General features: G+C 37.1%; 1 protein-coding gene across 1 annotated transcript; it reads right to left on the reverse strand.

Moving 5' to 3' along the window:
- Positions 1-2,128: 2,128 nt before the first annotated feature.
- On the reverse strand, positions 2,129-17,584 carry LOC121411631. Its single transcript, XM_041604439.1, has 5 exons — positions 17,352-17,584; positions 12,208-12,380; positions 10,303-10,446; positions 9,472-9,640; positions 2,129-8,104 (listed from the first exon to the last, which is right to left on the reverse strand). The coding sequence occupies exons 2-5, from the start codon at positions 12,374-12,376 to the stop codon at positions 7,594-7,596; spliced, it is 993 nt and encodes a 330-aa protein (XP_041460373.1). The 5' UTR covers positions 12,377-12,380; positions 17,352-17,584; the 3' UTR covers positions 2,129-7,593.
- Between the last annotated feature and the right edge of the window lie 1,244 nt (positions 17,585-18,828).

Below are 18,828 nucleotides of genomic sequence, written 5' to 3' on the forward strand. Positions count from 1 at the left end.
CCTCTCTCATCATCTCTTTTTTACTCCATTTCTCCCTATTCCATACTCCTTTCCCCTCTCTTCCCTTTCTTTTCCCTCTCTCTAGTATCCTCATCCTCTCTTATATCCCTTTCCTCTTTTTCTTTCTCTCTCTTCATCTTTTTTACTCCCTTTCTCCCTATTCCATACTCCTTTCCCTCTCTTCCCTTTCTTTTCCCTCTCTCTAGTATCCTCATCCTCTCTTATATCCCTTTCCTCTTTTTCTTTCTCTCTCATCTTTTATACTCCCTTTCTCCCTATTCCATACTCCTTTCCCCCTCTTTCCTTTCTTTTCCCTCTCTCTAGTATCCTCATCCTCTCTTATATCCCTTTCCTCTTTTCTTTCTCTCTCTTCATCTTTTTTACTCCCTTTCTCCCTATTCCATACCCCTTTCCCCTCTCTTCCCTTTCTCTTCCCTCTCTCTAGTATCCTCATCCTCTCTTATATCCCTTTCCTCTTTTTCTTTCTCTCTCTTCATCTTTTTTACTCCCTTTCTCCCTATTCCATACTCCTTTCCCCTCTCTTCCCTTTCTCTTCCCTCTCTCTAGTATCCCCCTCCTCTCTTATATCCCTTTCCTCTTTTCCTTTCTCTCTCTTCATCTTTTTTACTCCCTTTCTCCCTATTCCATACTCCTTTCCCCTCTCTTCCCTTTCTTTTCCCTCTCTCTAGTATCCTCATCCTCTCTTATATCCCTTTCCTCTTTTTCTTTCTCTCTCTTCATCTTTTTTACTCCCTTTTCCCTATTCCATACTCCTTTCCCCCTCTCTTCCCTTTCTTTTCCCTCTCTCTAGTATCCTCATCCTCTCTTATATCCCTTTCCTCTTTTTCTTTCTCTCTCTTCATCTTTTTTACTCCCTTTCTCCCTATTCCATACTCCTTTCCCCTCTCTTCCCTTTCTCTTCCCTCTCTCTAGTATCCCCATCCTCTCTTATATCCCTTTCCTCTTTTTCTTTCTCTCTCTTCATCTTTTTTACTCCCTTTCCCCCTATTCCATACTCCTTTCCCCTCTCTTCCCTTTCTTTTCCCTCTCTCTAGTATCCTCATCCTCTCTTATATCCCTTTCCTCTTTTTCTTTCTCTCTCTTCATCTTTTTTACTCCCTTTTTCCCTATTCCATACTCCTTTCCCTCTCTTCCCTTTCTTTTCCCTCTCTCTAGTATCCTCATCCTCTCTTATATCCCTTTCCTCTTTTTCTTTCTCTCTCTTCATCTTTTTTACTCCCTTTCTCCCTATTCCATACTCATTTCCCCTCTCTTCCCTTTCTTTTCCCTCTCTCTAGTATCCTCATCCTCTCTTATATCCCTTTCCTCTTTTTCTTTCTCTCTCTTCATCTTTTTTACTCCCTTTCTCCCTATTCCATACTCCTTTCCCCTCTCTTCCCTTTCTCTTCCCTCTCTCTAGTATCCCCACTCTCTCTTATATCCCTTTCCTCTTTTTCTTTCTCTCTCTTCATCTTTTTTTACTCTCTTTCTCTCTATTCCATACTCCTTTCCCCTCTCTTCCTTTCTTTTCACTCTCTCTAGTATCCCCCTTCTCTTGTATCCCTTTCCTCTCTTTTATCCCTTTCCTCTCTTTCCTTCTCTCTCCTCTCCTCACATTTTTTTTAATCTTTCTGCCTTCTTCTAATGTTCTCTTCAAATCAATTCCTGTTTTGAGAGAGGAAAAATTGCTTGCCCCAAAAGAAGGGCAGGTGCTACCACAATTGGTGATGACCAGAGCTGCCAACCTCTGTTGACCAAAAACATACTGATCCATAATTAAAATCATATTTTGAAGGGGAAAAAACATATTTTGATACAAAAATTGATGAATTACACATATGAAGCATGCCAATCAAATTTGACAAAAAACATATTTTGCAATAACAAATCACATTTTGTCACTTATGACTATGAAAAAACATACTAGTATTGTTAAAATGTATTAGTTGGCAGCTTTGGATGACATTATTATCATCTTTTTTATATAGCTTGACAGAAAATGATTGCCCATGTTTTCTCGGTATGCCAATGAATAGCCCTTTCTACCCAAATGTTAGTTAAACTCTGTGACTGTGTAGGGCTATAATTTGTTCAAACTGAAATATACATGTGTACACTATTTTCAAAGTCATCTTTTAAAATCATCATATCCACAACACTGACAACTTTCATCATCAATCCAGCTGGTTTTCAGATGATTTTTTTTTATTCCTTTTTTAACATGAATAGATATTATTTACACGAAACATTCATATACAAAATAAAGCAAGTTATAATGTTTACACCTTGCACTGATAAAGCTCCCAACCATAAGACACTAGTTACACAAACTTCCCAGGCCCTTTGATACAAAGAGACAATTCTTATTTACAATTGATTGTAAATGCTTTACTTGCCATGCCAAATTGCACTGCATTTTTGTGTAACTGGGCCCACTCTAACTTATTTCTAATGGTTACCTGGTCAGGGGTAGGGTGCCAAGTCATTGTATCAACCCGGCATCACGAATGCCTCCCACAACAACCGGCTGGAATACTCCCCAGGGAGTGAAGAATGTGCATACAATGTATGCCGGCAAGACAGACAGAATCCGACGACAGGGGTGATAATAATCTGCAAAGCAATGAGGTTGCTACGTTTACACCCCATAAATACCGGCTCATCATCATTATTCCAGTTAGGTAAAATATATTCATCCTTGAAATGGCCATGTTATTTCAGAGCGAGAAAAATATTAAACAGAGATTGATTTGACCAAAGTGATTTGATTGAGGAAGTGATAGTCCTATCACTTGATATCAAGAAGTAATTTTTTTTCATAAAGGAAGGAACCATTACTTATAATCTTATACAAGATTTTTTTTTAATTCAGGGCTTTCCATTCTTTAATGCTCTCTAGTCGATGCTTGTTTTACTGCTAGTGAGCACATGTGAGGTCATCATGATGTCACAAAGGTATTTTACCATCGCTAATGAGATAAGGCAAAGTAGACAAAACATGAAGTGGCAATGACCTCTTATTTCGCACTTACTCAAAATCGTTCATAGTGCATTTATGACTCTATGAAATGAAGTGATCAGTTATTAAAGAAATAAAATAGCAATAAGTTATTTTTTTTTAAATAAAATATCAATAAAAAAAATAAAATTCAAGGTTTCAATCTAAGTTCAACATTTTCAGTCAATATTAAAATCATAGAACCTCACTGTATGAGAACTTGATCATTGATCAATAAAACAATGTAATTTTAGTAACACCTGCCACATATAATTGTAATTCAACTAAATTCAGAATTCATAGAGCAGGATGTTGCCAAATTTATCAAATATTTCATTTCCCATTCCCTTGCAACACAGAGTACAGAAGTGGACGTCAACAATTTTCCATTTTTGCACGTCCGCATTTTTTATACCATATTTTGGTAGAGCATGATGAAAAACCCCACAACCCAAATTTGTTAGGAATCGGTGCATGGGACCACAAGATATGACCTCATGAATACATTGACTTTAATGGGGCTAATTATGTATTAATGAGGTCATATCTAAGGCCCCCATGGACCTATTCGTACAAAATTTTGGACATGGAAGTTTTTCATCATGCTCTACCATAATATGGTATCAAAAACGCCGAAATGCGAAGAAAGTTTTTTGTGACGTTGTAACTTCGGTACTCTTCTGTACTTAATTTGGAATAGTTTGAATCATATTGCTTAACCAAGCATACCGTAGCTTGGATCAGAGAAACAGATTATTTATTCTGAGAATCCCTATGGGAAAATTGATTATCTTGTGATGTTTAAAACATGTCATGCATTGTGTTCTCACAGCTAATGGTGATATCTGTGTGTTATTGTCTACAAAGATTCATGTACATATATATAAATTTATTACAAATTTTAAGAATAACACAAGTATAAAAAATAAAACTCTTGGAAACGTTTGCTTACCAACAGCACCGCCTTACTTGGGATGTCAAGCTTGTTCAAGAACTTGAAAGCCACACTCTACTGGTGACCGTTTCTCATGCTTAATACGGTAACCCACATAATTCAATTTTTAATTGAAGTTTGGAAGTATAAACACTTTTCATTAGGATTTTTAATCTAAATAGATTGGATTTGAATAAAAAAAAGGTCACCATTTGTGAGTGAAGACATACAGGACCAGGGGGCGTTTCACAAAGATTTAAGTATGACGTACATGCAAAGGGGTGTTGCAAAAAATTATTTGTAATCAATTGCAAATTTCAGAAGCACATTTACAAGAGATAGATCAATTTTAAATTAATTTTGTCGATGCAAGAAGTAGACCACCAATCTCTTGCAAATTGGCAATGAAATGCTTGTCTTTCAATTGATTTTTAAACCTGACAATGATTTGTGATCAATTGCAAGTTTTCTTGCAACACCCCATCAGGGTCATGCGTAAACGCCAACATGCGCACGCTACATGTATTTAACACATAATCTGATCGATGGATATGTGGTAGTGTGCATCCCGTGCGCATGATCTGACTAATGCAGTGATGGCTTATATACCCCGCATTACTGAAATTTAAGTGTTTAAAGAAAAAACGTACTGCCATATTTTGGTTGCAAAAATGTACTAAATACGGCTAAAACGTACTGGTTGGCAGGTCTGCCTTTCTGCAACAGGCAGATGGAGAGTTGAAAATTTTGGTAAAAAGTGCAAATAAGTGTTCATTATTGGCCTAAAAATTACATGTACATTGAGTAAATTAATTCTCCAGTTTGGCAGAATATTAGCACCAACTAGTTAGTAAAGAACCTTGAACAGTAAAGCAAACAAAACAAGAAAAACAACACCACAAATAACGAATAAAACAAAATAAATACCAAAAACACTGATGGAAATTCAATACAAATTAAAACAATATGATATGAAATTGACCAAGAAACATATGTTAACTGCATATCTGCCAGCCTTGAATTCGTAGATAGTGAAAATTTTATACAAATAAAAAATGATATTCCTCAATTTCCATTATTTCATTTTCAGTTATTCATTTCTACAATAAGAGTATTAGAAACTCGGGTTTGAGTTTTCTGTCCTCTATTCTCTCAAATACAGACTATCCAGTAAGACATCAACTGGCAGGTATGGTATGGATGAAATCAGATCAAATAAAAATTGAAACTTTATAAAGCAACTTGTGAAAAGTCAGAGCCACGTCTTTCCCGCAAGAATCCTGCAAATAGCTTTTCATTCCAAATCATCACAGTCACCATGAGGCAAAACAATCGTTGGAGAAGGCAAACCCCCATTTCCAACAATGAAAAACCTAAAACATCTCGGGCCAGTTATTTAAGTATCTAAACATGTGTTTCTTGACCTCCATAGGTCCAAAAAGAAATAAATCAAAATTACATATACACAGCTTGATGATTCCCACAAACTTGCTTGCCAGCGCATGCAGTCACTTTTATTTCTCTTTAATAGTTTCCTCGTTCGGGGCTGATTTTCTTTGTTCGAAATTGAAAACAGAATGACATAGATTTCAAAATATAATGTACCTTTGAATTCTTGATTAAATATCAAATACAATAATTTAATTCCGGAAGGCCTACTACAGCTAGAGCTGCTCTTACGTAATATCACAGCTGCTGTTTATGGTCTAACCCTCAGACCTGCGTGCAAGGTGAAATGTGACATAAGAGGGATTATCGGGCAATTCAGGGTTGATAGCACTTGGGAATGAAATATCTTGGATCCTCTAACAAGGTTTTTGTTAAGGGGGTATAAAACCGCAGTTCAGGGCCTGAACTGTGGTCGTCTCCCCAACGAGGGTTTGATGTAATGCCATAGACATAACAATGGCGACTGCAGGAAAGCGGCATTGAAAAAATATGCATTGCATCGATATAGACGAATCCCTGCTGAAAAGACATGGCAAAGACTTTTGACAAGCTGCCTAACGATCGTACCTCATCATGAAGCATGCAGACAAGACTAGGTGGAAAGCAGTCTAGTTACAAACACATGACCCAACAGTGGGAGCCTTTCATGAAAGGATGTGTCAGATGTTTTATCCATAAAGGCTATTTCATTTGACAGCTATCATGCTAACAGTAGAATACCTGTGCCTCTTAGCAATTAAAAAACCAACTTAAGGAAAGTTTTCAGATCTGAGAACTTATTGGACAGCAGATGTTTATGAAATGCTCTCCAGAGTTCTGTAACACAAAAGATGAGCGATTAATCAGACAATTGATTTTCTTGATTAATTGTACATTGCAGTCAATGCAATCAATCATTGAAAAATGTAGTGTACGATGACTGCACCTTTGTGTCACAGGCTCCGATGTCAGTGTTAAGACTCATTCAGATACTGCAAGACAAAGTCCAATGGGGTTGTTGTGTACAAAGCTCAATGGGATACCAGGCATCAAAAATAAAACATGTTGCAGAGGTAAGCCACTTTCTTTTGTTCCAAGGCAAATTGAAAAACAGATTCAATCAAATTTTTTTTGATAAAATTAAGGAAAATTGAAACAAGCTGGCCGAAAACCAGTCCACAGTGGCACCAAAATGTCATCAAATGTCACCAAAAGTTATCACTAAACATAATTCTTGAATTAAGCCATGACATCAGAAAAGAATTATCATACGAGTTTGTCCGTTCAACTCTGGATCATTCATATAGTGCACTTTCATTAGTGAGATGATTTGTCCTGCCATATTCTTTAACACCATAAAAAATGTTGATGAGCTTTGTCACACTGTATCTGAAGGATATCTTGCTAGGCCAGTAAATACATACTCTTGTCTACAGGGTTCACAACATTTGAAATGATGAATGATTAAAATGATGAACTGCAACTTAGAAGAAAAATTCAAATCATCAATGAACTCATTAGAGAAAAAAAAAGGATGAATGTATAACAAAACTGTAGGGGTGGATTTACCTTATCTTATTGGCTGGGACGTCCCTAATGACTATCGAATTCAGTGTTCGGACTACAATGGAGATTGCAGATTCTGCAACCTCACAGGAATTCTTGAGGAATCATGTCTGTCATTCTTTGAGTGGGGAGGGACTGAGAAGAAAGGGACAGACCATGTATAACCATCAGGTTTCATTATCTTGAAGTCCTGTCAATTATGCAACCTTAAAGGAATAATCTCTATCACTATCTATGTGGACTGAAGAGGGAATGACAGGTTGGTTTTCTAAACATGAATGGTTCATCAGGGTCCAAAAGCTAGGTGTGCCGTGGCAACCGGAATGTTTCTTTTCATGCCAGCCTCTTCTTCATCCAGCTTCTATTCTTGCACAGAAGGGCATTGATCATAAATATCAGTCAACAGAAGCAATACGACCCTACGATGTTGCCATTGAGGCATCACATGAGTTGCTTTCTTTGAAGAAATCATACACACGGCAAGTACAGGCTGACAAGAAACTGAGATGTCAGTGTGGTTGATCAAAATGCAGCATTGTGTCTGCTCCTCAAACATCCATGCTTACGTTATTCTGTATAGTGGTAGATCTTGTCAGTTCCCAACGAATGAAGTCTATGGACCTCAGCCTGAAGAGCATAGTAACATCTGTCAAAATATTGATCACATTCAACTAAATTCAAGTTCATGGAGTACAGTCTGAATCTTAATCCTTGCCAGGGACTGTTTTTGAGCTGAAAGTCTCCTCATGGCCGGTGCCAGGCTCACCAGGAAATGAAATACTTCGTCATAGGATTGTTCCGGGTCTTCCCCAACCAAGGGTGGGTGGTTCAGTGTACCCCGGTCATCGGAGGTCGAGGGTGAAGGCTGTGACTGCGCCGACCGTTTCGCGGGAGGGCCATTTTCCCCTTCAATTCCAAGGTAGTTCATCACATTATCACTGGCAGGCATTGCCAAGGTTTTTCTCTTATGGGAGCTCTGTTCCTTGACATTGTTTGTGATGTGATGGTCATTGCTAGTGTGATGAGAAGAAGAGGGTGAGGACATATAACCTTCGGCCGCAGCCCATCCCTGGTCTATAGTTCCACTGCTACCCTCGTCTTCTTCAATCTCATGTCCCGAATCAGGATGTTCACTTGGAACTTCACCGTTGCCATAACCAATCATAGAAAACATTTCACTGAAAGATAGATGGAAAGAAAAATTGTTTTCCGAATACAAATGACTTTTAAAAATATTGGTTAATGTATCCCACTTCCCGCCATCCATCTATCGGAATCCCACATTTTTTGGAATGGTCAAATGCACTCAGAGAGTGGATATGGGTACCACTTAAATTGTTTGACAATCCCATTGAAGGTAACATATACATATACCTATTTATCTATTCATTCAATTTCACTGAGTTTCGATATGATCTTAATATCTCATGACAACAAGTATAAGCCATTCCCTAATTAGTTTTAGTGAATGTTTTTTGCAAATATATGGCCTTGTGGTTTTTTTTCATTTGGATAGGTTAGGTACTTAATTAATTGCAGATGTTTTGAAGGAAGATGTTATATACACTTATCGTGAATAAAAATATCCAATCTTCAACTCCTATAACGAACCACTGCGTAGACCATGTCATAATAATAATAATAATAATTGTACATCTATATTGCGTAATTTCTATATGACTTGAAGGTTACGTTATTTAAAGGTCAAGTCCACCCCAGGAAAATTTTGATTTGGGTCAATGAAAAAAACTCAATAATACTAAACAATTTTAAACAAAATGGGATGTAAAATAAGAAAGATATGACTTTTTTAAGTTTTGCTTATTTTTTAATAAAAAAACATTCAACATGCACAACTCAGCAACATGCAAATTAGAGATTCAATGATGTCCCTCACTCACTATTTCTTTTGTTTTTCATTGTTTGAATTATACAATATTCAATTCTTACAGATTTGACAATTGTTACCAACTTTATTGAACCATAAAATGTTCAAACAATTGTAGTTCCCCAGGTTCATGGAGGAAGAAACTTTTTTCACCTTCAAAAGGAGAAAATCAGAACATTTCATATTTCATATCATGAAATACAAAAGAAATAGTGAGTGACGTCATCAGTCCCCTCATTTGCATACCGACCAAGATGTGCATGTAACTGTTATGTGAAATTAAGCAAAACTTAAAAAAGTAAAAAAAAACTTTCCTTCTTTACATCTGATTTTGATGACATTTTCAGTGTAATGCTTGTTGAATTTTTCTCTTTTGTTCAAATCGACTTTTTGTTGGAATGGACTTGTCCTGTAACAACTGGAAAACATTGTCTACTTTTGGCTATTATTTGACCCATAGCCAAACATGACTGAACACTATGTTGTTGTTCTTTGAATGGGATGGCATGAATTTGTCAATAAGCATGCACGTATCAGCGATATCAAAAGCACAATCCCGGTTTAGGGCCAATGACCTTTATCTGCTCATAATGCGCAAATTATATTTACAACTTTAGCTCATTATTAGAGGAGCAAACGAAAAATCTCTCTACATACTCATAGTTGTTGATTCCTCTCGAGAAGTTTCTCAGGAAAGCAAGCTGTTTGGCATATCTGTACGGCTTAGACAACTTGTGGATGCCAATCTCTCTCCTCCTCCTCTCCTCTTTCTGAGTTTTCACGTAGCGATCCCTCAGGCTCTTCCATCGAAGTTTGCAATATTCAGCTGAATATAAACGGGCAAGAATGCAAATATCAATGAAGCAGTGCTACAGTATAGAATACACAATAAAATCTATTGAAAAAAATAAACGAGTGGAGCAATAAACGAGTGGATTCAACATGTCAGCACCACTGACACATTTTCATTTACTACAATGTCCATAAACTTTACAATGGTAATTCAAAAAAATATCCCCAACAAATGTTAGGAACCAGGTCAATAATACATTGACATCAATGGGGCTAATTATGTATTCATGAGGTCATATCTCAGGCCCCCATGGACCCATTCTCACGTTTTTTTGAAAGTGGGGGTTTTTCATCATGCTCTACCAGGAGTACCAGAATATGGCATCAAAAACGCAGAAATACAAAAAAAAAGTTTTTTGTGACATCATCACTTCGGTACTCTATGCAGGCGAGACAAAAACAAAAATGTGGTAGGGGAAGAGGAATCCTGAAAATTTGATACAGACCAATGAAAAGAGCACTATCAATTAAATGCCGTTCACATGGAGGTAATTGTCGTTGACAAGGATCGATTTTTTTATAAAATCCAGCCAGGCATCTTTGACATCTAAGCCACAGCACCTTAACTGCTTTGATTTCAGAAAGGTACCCAGGGTTCGGGGCCCAGACCCAATATGGCATAGCAAGGCTACTTACGGGCAACATTGAGGGTTGATGCAATCTGTCTCCATGTGGTTTCTTTGAGGAAGGAATCTCTGGCATACATGTGTGCAGGATCATAGATGCAAGCGTTCTTCTTGACTTCTTCAATCAGCTGATCGTCTATACCCTGTCTTTCCACTGAAAAAGTGAAATGGGGGAAAGGAATAAAAAAATGATTTTTTTTTTTTTGGTTGGGGGGATAGCATTATCTGCAACCAAGATATGGCAATATTCCCACCAACACCTATCCTGAAACCAAAGAAAGGGGGACAATTGGGAAGAGAGAGTCTGAAAAATATAGACATTAAGGAGTTTCCTGTAAGTACGTTTCAATGACAATTCAGTGACAATTGCTCCAGTAACATTTGCTCCGCTATAAATTCCAAACACTAATCGAATGACTAACTACAACCCTTTTTTCTTTCTTGTCATGCTTTCAATTAAGTTTTGTAAAGATTTTTGTATATTTGTTTTATATGCATGTATTTACTTTTTAAAGGACCCCATGGAAGAACAGTGGTATTTTATTAATACCGCTGAAATGGGCCATCTTCCATATGATCTGTATGTTATGTTAGATTGAGCATGTATATATTCTATTTTTTATTTTATGGAAATAAATACGAACAAACAAACCCTTGATATAACAATACACCCTACCCTAAGCTAACATAAAACCCTATTACAACCCAACATCTCTGACAAAATACATGTACAGTCACATCGCAGGATCATGATTAGAAAAACTTACAATGAATTATGGTTTCCTTTATTCTGGGATGCACTGTAGTCTACCAATGGATGGTCAAATATGACACAAGTCTTTAAATAGATGCATGTTTTATCAGCAAATTTGATATTCAATTCAAAATCATTCCTCATTATCTGGAATTTTTCATCAACAATGTGCAAAGGATACAGAAAATATATGAAATGTATGAATGCAAACAAAGTTTTGACATTTTCAGTTTTCCATAACTTCAAGAAAGACTTGATTCAAATTTCCAATCAAATGCAAGTCCCTATAAAATTGGGTGAAAGTCTTTGATTGAATGCAAATTCGTAGTTGACTTACGTTCAATTGCAAACTTTGTTGCAGCTCCTTGTAATGCTTGACTTAAGGACTTACACTTGAATTGAAAATGAATTCATATTTTTTTGCAATGCCCTTTTAAGCTATTGCCTGATTTAACCTAGGGGGTAATTTCACAAAGATTTCAGTTTGACTTGGAATTAAATGCTGACACACACATTATACACAGACCTGCCAACCTTCTACAACAAAAAAACGTATTCTTAGAAAGAATAAAATTTACAAAAAAAGAGTATTTTTAAAAATTTGTCACGACGTAACAATCGTCGGCCTGTTGTAGCGAGATCAGTGAAAAAATGTGAAATGACTCTACTAGAAAACTTGATAATTCATCACTTTAAACATGAGCTCGTAAATGTTGGCAAGAATTTACTTCTTTTCATGTGCAATACAAGAGAGCGAATTTTACGCGCTGTAAATAATACATACCCCATGATTAGAATTTTTTCTTAAAGTTACAAATTATACAAAAGAGTATTGCTGTATTCATGCAAAAAAAAGAAGAACAAATACTCTACAAAAAGAAACGGTTGGCATGTCTGTTTAACACGCAGTCTTGATTAATACAGTTGCACAAATGCTCTGATATAAGTCACAATTAAATCTTTGTGAAACACCCCCTGGACTTCAGAATACAGTCCAGGGTCCAGTAACACAAAGCTTAACAATGATCGTAGAACATTTTTTTACAATTGATTGCATTTACTACAATGTACAATCAATTGAAATCAAGCGTACGATTAATCGCTAAACTTTGTGTTACGGGACCCCGGTCATGTCACAGGATCACAGTGTGTAATGCTTACTTATTTGATCCATATAACCATAGTCTTTCTTCACTTTACGTGAGTCTTGACGAAGGGATCTCTTGCTGACAGGCTCTTCTAGTTCTATAGGCTCTTCTATCGGGTCCTCAATCTCCTGAACCTCCTCCTCCACTTTCATGTCTACCACTTCTACTACCGTTCCACTCATGATCCTGCAAGGAATTCAAACAGGCAAAATTGATTTTTCATGAAAACTTTGAAAGAAATCATGACATATTTCAGCGTACAGTTGAGGCCAAAAGTTTACATACACCCATGGAAATGATGTTGTGTGCCAAACATTGTAAAATTTACTATATCTTCAGAAAAATAAATACTACCATGACTAATTTGGTATCAAAGGAAAGAGTGTATTAAGCACTGTCACATAATTGGGATGCTGTTGGGATTCAAGTATATTTCAGGTGGAATTTTCGTTGATGAAAAAAAGTAATATTTGTGCTAAATGTATTCTATTGTTTATTATTTTCAAACATTGTTTCATAGAAATATGTAAAAGTCAAATCTATGATATTAGGCCTATGTCACCAATGAACAAAAAATTGTAATCTGAAATGTTTGTGTTGAGAAGTACATGTAACTACATGTAGCACAAATGTGAAATGTACTTGTCAAGTTTTTATTTTTGATTTGTCTAAAATATGAAGATTGTGGAAAAATGACGCCTAAATATTTTTCATCTCCTGGTCACAATGCAATGTGATGAAGGGGCATGACATACTCATTTGTTTGATATCAAATTCGCCATAATACCACAAATATTTTATAAGATATAGTAAATTTGATGATGTTGGGTTTTTTTTATGATGTCAACTTTCTTTGAATTTCCTGGGTGTATGTAAACTTCTGCCTTCAACTGTACATGTATATCCCTAAAAGAGGAGTCAGAACATTGAAATCTCATTGGCTAAGTTCATGACCAGTTGGTAACTAGCAACTCTGCCCGCGAGGTTATTTGGTTGGCCCTCATGTATTGCATACTTTCCCTTTAGTCTGCAGGCACAGACCCTGATTGGAACTTTGATCAACAAGTGTGCCTCCACGCGAAGACTTGCACATACAAAACTTGCTGTTCCAATACAGCAGCCTTCAGTACTCAAGGCATGAGTAGGCTGCACATTCAGACCCTTAAACTTGAGTGAACGGTTGCCAAGCACACTCTTTTCCCTTGGCCATGTCGACTGTCAATAATAACCCAATACTAGACAATAATCAATAGATCTTTTTTAAAAATCAATATCATGTTCATATTGACTGCTGTTGCGAATGCCATAAGTATGAATTAAAGTTAGGGCCGAGATAAAATGCTTCAACGCTAAAATATTTAATCCAGTTCGCTATTTTGACAATCGTGTATCCATAAAAAAAACTTCCCCAAATTTCAATAATTGCTGATATTTCAAATCTTTACACCTAAGAAAAAGTAATCTATTGTCCATACACGTACGCTCCTGAAACAAGTTAGACAGTGACTCTGTGCAAGAGTGCCACTACCAGTTCATTTATTTCAGATGCAGCATGCAGACCTGGTGGGTGTTTCATAAAGCTGTTCGTAAGATAAGAACGACTTTAAGAACGACTGGTGATCCTTTCTTTTGGTAAATGGTATACACCATAGGCGATGGTTTAGCGCGTAAGAAAGGATCACCAGTCGTCCTTAAAGTCACTCTTAACTTACGAACAGCTTTATGAAACGGCCCCCAGGGCTTTGCCTTGCTAGCTTTGCATTAGCCTACCCCTAGAAAATTTCCTGTAGCCCACACATAACAAGACTGCACCTAACCCTGGTGGGTGTTTAATAAAGCTGTTCGTAAGTTAAGAGCGACATTAAGAACGAGTGGTGATCCTTTCTTACGCGCTTTCTTAATGCTGAATATTATTTAACACAAGAAAGGATCACCAGTCGTTCTTAAAGTTGCTCTTAACTTACAAACAACTTTATGAAAAACCCACCTGGTGGGCTCGCTGCATTGAAAAGATTGGACGTTGGTCTATTCATCTTTTCTTTTTTCAGAGTACAGTGTAGGCCTTAAACCAGTTTGAATTAGTATATACTACTAGTACCTATGGACCAGGAAAAGGAATATACATAGAATTGAATTGTGTGCATAATTTCCTTCTTTTTTTTATTTGGGGTGTTAGAGTTACATTTGTAGTAAACCAAAAGCTTCGGTCTCTTTGATATTGGTTGTTCCGCTGAACTCCGTTGGCTCAACCTAACCAAATAAAGAGACCGAAGTTCTAACTTAATCTGCACAGGGACTCAATGTCCATATGTTTATATGTGAAGTTCGGCTAAACAAGGGAAGTGGAAGTTGCGCGACAGCCGAAGTAAGACACTGTTTTTTCCTTTTAAAGGGATGGTCAGGGCTGAATGTATGTATAGCTTAATGAATAGAGTAGAATCACTGAGCAAACTGCCGAAAATCCCATCAAAATCGGATAACAAATAACAAAGTTATTTAATTTTAAAGTTTAGCAATATTTTGTGAAAACAGTCGTCATGAATATTCATTAGGTGGGCTGATGATGTCACATCTCCACTTGTTCTTTTGTATTATATTATATGAAATTAAGTTTATTCAAATTTTTTCATCCAAGAACCAGAAAAATTGGATTGACAACTGAATAGTGCATTAGATATTTATTGCTGCAACTTATTTCATTATAAGAGAGGCATATTTTTAACACAAGTATTTTCAGCCTGGACCATCCCTTTAAGTTTATTTTTTCCCCGTTTTGGTGCATTTCAGGCCAAAACAGAATAATAACCTTCATTTTGGTCCAGCACTTTTTATATATTTTTATGAAATAAAGACAAATATCGATGAGCCCCGTCGGGGAGATTTTGCATTGTTAACCCCCTAATGGTGGCTGCACGATTGAGAACCATCTGTGTACATGTACCAGGAGAAATTAAAAAAAAATTAAAGTGCTAAAAAACTCCTTGAAACAGACGGCTGCCAGCTGTCTACATTTGTAGTACCTCTGCATTGCAAATATCCTAAAGCATCTTACAATACTGGGCGCTACCATAAAGCTGCAGCGATGCCCACCTGGGTTAGACTGCACCCAACGAACATATCAAACTCACAATTTTACTAACATGACAAGAGTAGTCCGCCTGGAATTCAACATGTGCCGCCCGCCATCCGATATGGCAAACTCACTTCAAAAGCCGGCACAGTCAATCACCAAAACACACACCAAACACATTGTTATACACAGGCACTACATGTATCCCCATGAAAGTCCCGATATCAACTCCAAAAATTCCCTTTTAAAAAGTCAATTCTGGCCTTAATCTGCAGAATCTGCACCATATATCCAGAGCATGCAGCGGCTTACATGTAGCTCAGATTTAAGAAGCAGGGTCACTGAAAGATGTGTTAAAAATGAAAAAAAATCTGTGGTTTAGTTTTAAGTTCGGGGACGTTCTCCCAAAATTAAAGATCGTAAAGATCTTCATAAAGACCAATCAAAAAGGAACAAGTGGAATGCCTCTGGCCGTCTCACCTGAATCAAACGATTCAACATAGCAGCAGTGCTGACTTTGAAAACTACTATAACTCACACAAGATGTTCAGTGATACTTGGCTACTCTTATTTCCACGTTTTATGAATTAGACCAATACACTTACAGAGATAGGATGGTAATTCAACAAATACCCCCAATGCAGCCAAAGTTCATTGATCTCACATGACCTTTGAATTGATCATGTGACCTGAAACTTGCACAGGATATTCAGTGATACTTGATTACCCTTATGTCCAAGTTTCAATAGTCAGATCAATAAACTTGCAAAGTTATGATGGTAATTCAACAGATACCCCCATTATGGCCAAAGTTCATTGACCTTTGACCCTGGTCATGTAACCTTAAATGTGCACAGGATGTTCAGTGATACTTGATCACTCTTATGTCCAAGTTTTATGAACTAGACCAACATACTTTCAAAGTTATGATGGTAATTCAACAAATACCCCCAATTCGGCCAAAGTTCATTGACCCTAAATGACCTCTGACCTTGATCATGTGACCTGAAACTCATGCAGGATATTTGGTGATACTTGATTAACCTTATGTCCAAGTTTAATGAACTAGGTCCATAAATTTTCTAAGTTATGATGACATTTCAAAAACTTAACCTCAGGTTAAGATTTTGATGTTGATTCCCCCAACATGGTCTAAGTTCATTGACCCTAAATGACCTTTGACCTTGGTCATGTGACATGAAACTCTAATAGGATCTTCAGTAATACTTGATTAACATTATGGCCAAGTTTCATGAACTAGGCCCATATACTTTCTAAGTTATGTCATTTCAAAAACTTAACTTCAGGTTAAGACTTGATGTTGACGCCGCCGCCGTTGCCATCGGAAAAGCGGCGCCCATAGTCTCACTCTGCTATGCAGGTGAGACAAAAACGGAGAAAGTGTGCATCATTAAATTTGCACAGAAATCAGTCATGGGGTCCAAGCATATAATGCGGGAGCGAATCGAATGGCATCTGCAACTTCCGGGTTGCATGTCGCATGCAGTGCAGCGCAATTTAGCAGAGCTTGCACGCACTGACTTTAGAAGTTATGCGATGCGCTACATGTCTAAAGGAGGGAGGGGGCTGATAAATCCCAGCCGCAAACATGGCGATACATTTAGAATCTAAATCAGATAGATGTTCAACAAACATGTGTAGCCTAATGCAAAATTAATTTTGTGAAAATTTGAACAAAAACTTTAAGTATTGCAGAAAAGCTTTACATGTCTGGCCTGGGTAGGTTACTCTAGTAACAGCCCTGCATTTACAAATCAGTTTTCTTAAGTAATCACACTTAGAGTCAGACACTGACATAGATGTAAATAAACTTAAGTTAGTGTTTTTCAGAACATTGACAGACAGGATGCCTTTGCACGTGCGACTCACATACACAAAACAAGTACGAGAAAGTACATTTTTGTGTTAGCTCGTACCGAATTGCACATGACCTCCTTCGCCAGCTACAGTCATGAGTTGACTGTAACGATGTGCGAGAATACCAGTGACAATACTTGTAAAATCTGACTCATCATCCTTTCGTATAAAACTCATTACGCTCTCGTATATATATCAAATATACTCACTGAGAATTGTAAAACTGAGTGATCAGCTCAGAAACTCTGCATTTGTAAGGCAATTTCCCTGACTGATTTCCTTCGCTCGGCTTGTCTCCGCGATATCCGGTATACCGTAATACAGTGCACAATTCGACCGGCCATGTAAAGCACCCTGGAAAAATCGATCCATCAAAAACATCATAACCCCTGAAGCTCACGCTGACGAAAGGTTTCTTGTAAAAACAACAGCACAAAAATAATGACAATATTGTTAGTTTATAGGAAAACACATCAAATATTTATTGAGTTATCAGATTTTTTTTTCATTTGTGAAGTCATATGCAAGCAGCTTCGATTCCCCATTTTTATTTATCAAAAAAATTCAATGTATAAAGTCCGCATGGCATTATATTTATATATTCTCAAAAAATTGCAAAAATATCATTTTAAGTATAATTATCAATAGACAAATCATTTCAAATCCGTTCCTGAAAGAAAACAAATGTTATTCACCATGAACCATTTTTTATATAAATGAAATCAGTTGATGCATGCAATAGAACGAAAATACTAAGTTGGGATATTGCATAATCGCGGAAGTATGCTTCAATAAAACTTTCCAATTTTCATGAACCAGATCAAAATTTGGCATGACGGCATTCATCTTCCTGTTACTGCAGGCAAACTCCTCAATTATCGTGAATTGCTGCAGGGGTTTGTGGCTAGTGATGAATTTGAATTAATGATGTGGACCGACACGGTCAAATTTCATTGACCTAAATAACTTTTGCCATCGTGACCTGAAACAAACTCACGCAAGACCGTAAATTGAATTTTATCCACCTCTATGAAGTGTACTATATGCATGTATGAGAGTGATTGTATCCATAGAGGGCCTACTTTTAAAGCTATGACGGCATTTCAAAACGATTTCGATGTTGATTCCGCCAACTTGGTCAAAGTTCATTACCCAAATGGCTTTTGACCTTTTGACCTTGATAATGTGACGTGAACTCAGACAGGATGTTCAGCGATACTAGATTATTATAGGCATGGGCGGAATCTCTCCTCAGGTGGGGGTATAATATTGAGTTTTCCATTGTTCTTATACATAATACATTGTGAAAGAAATGGATGAAGAGAATACGGTGCAGATTTTCAACGTTATACAAATTATAATTACCTTTGTCGGGTGGAGGTGCATGGTTTTGAACAATGACAAGCCGCCATGCCTCAGCTGGATCAGCGGCATTGCTTTGGTTCAGTATACACGTATGGGAGAATGTACAAATGTACAACAGCTTTGCATGGCAACTCTTTTATTTAAATATTTTGTGAAAGAAATGGATGAAGAGAACAATGGTATATAGTCGTAGCTTAGATGAAGGTTCCCCAGAGCTGCTGTCTGCCCTTTTGAAAAATTGGTGATGCCGCAAAAATGTGTCTGCTGGGAATCGAACCCGGGCCCCCAACTTTGAACGTCGGTGCCTTAACCACTATAGAC

This window comes from Lytechinus variegatus, chromosome 3, assembly GCF_018143015.1.
Source record: "Lytechinus variegatus isolate NC3 chromosome 3, Lvar_3.0, whole genome shotgun sequence".
NCBI classification, from domain to species: Eukaryota; Metazoa; Echinodermata; class Echinoidea; order Temnopleuroida; family Toxopneustidae; genus Lytechinus; species Lytechinus variegatus.

Bases quoted from the DNA above. Each gene is read 5' to 3' on its own strand.
- LOC121411631 (XM_041604439.1), bottom strand. From the start codon at position 12,376: ATGAGTGGAACGGTAGTAGAAGTGGTAGACATGAAAGTGGAGGAGGAG. The intron at 10,447-12,207 runs GTAAGCATTACA...TCACTTTTTCAG, and splicing joins TGGTTATATGGATCAAATAA to TGGAAAGACAGGGTATAGAC. The intron at 9,641-10,302 runs GTAAGTAGCCTT...GTTTATATTCAG, and splicing joins ATCAACCCTCAATGTTGCCC to CTGAATATTGCAAACTTCGA.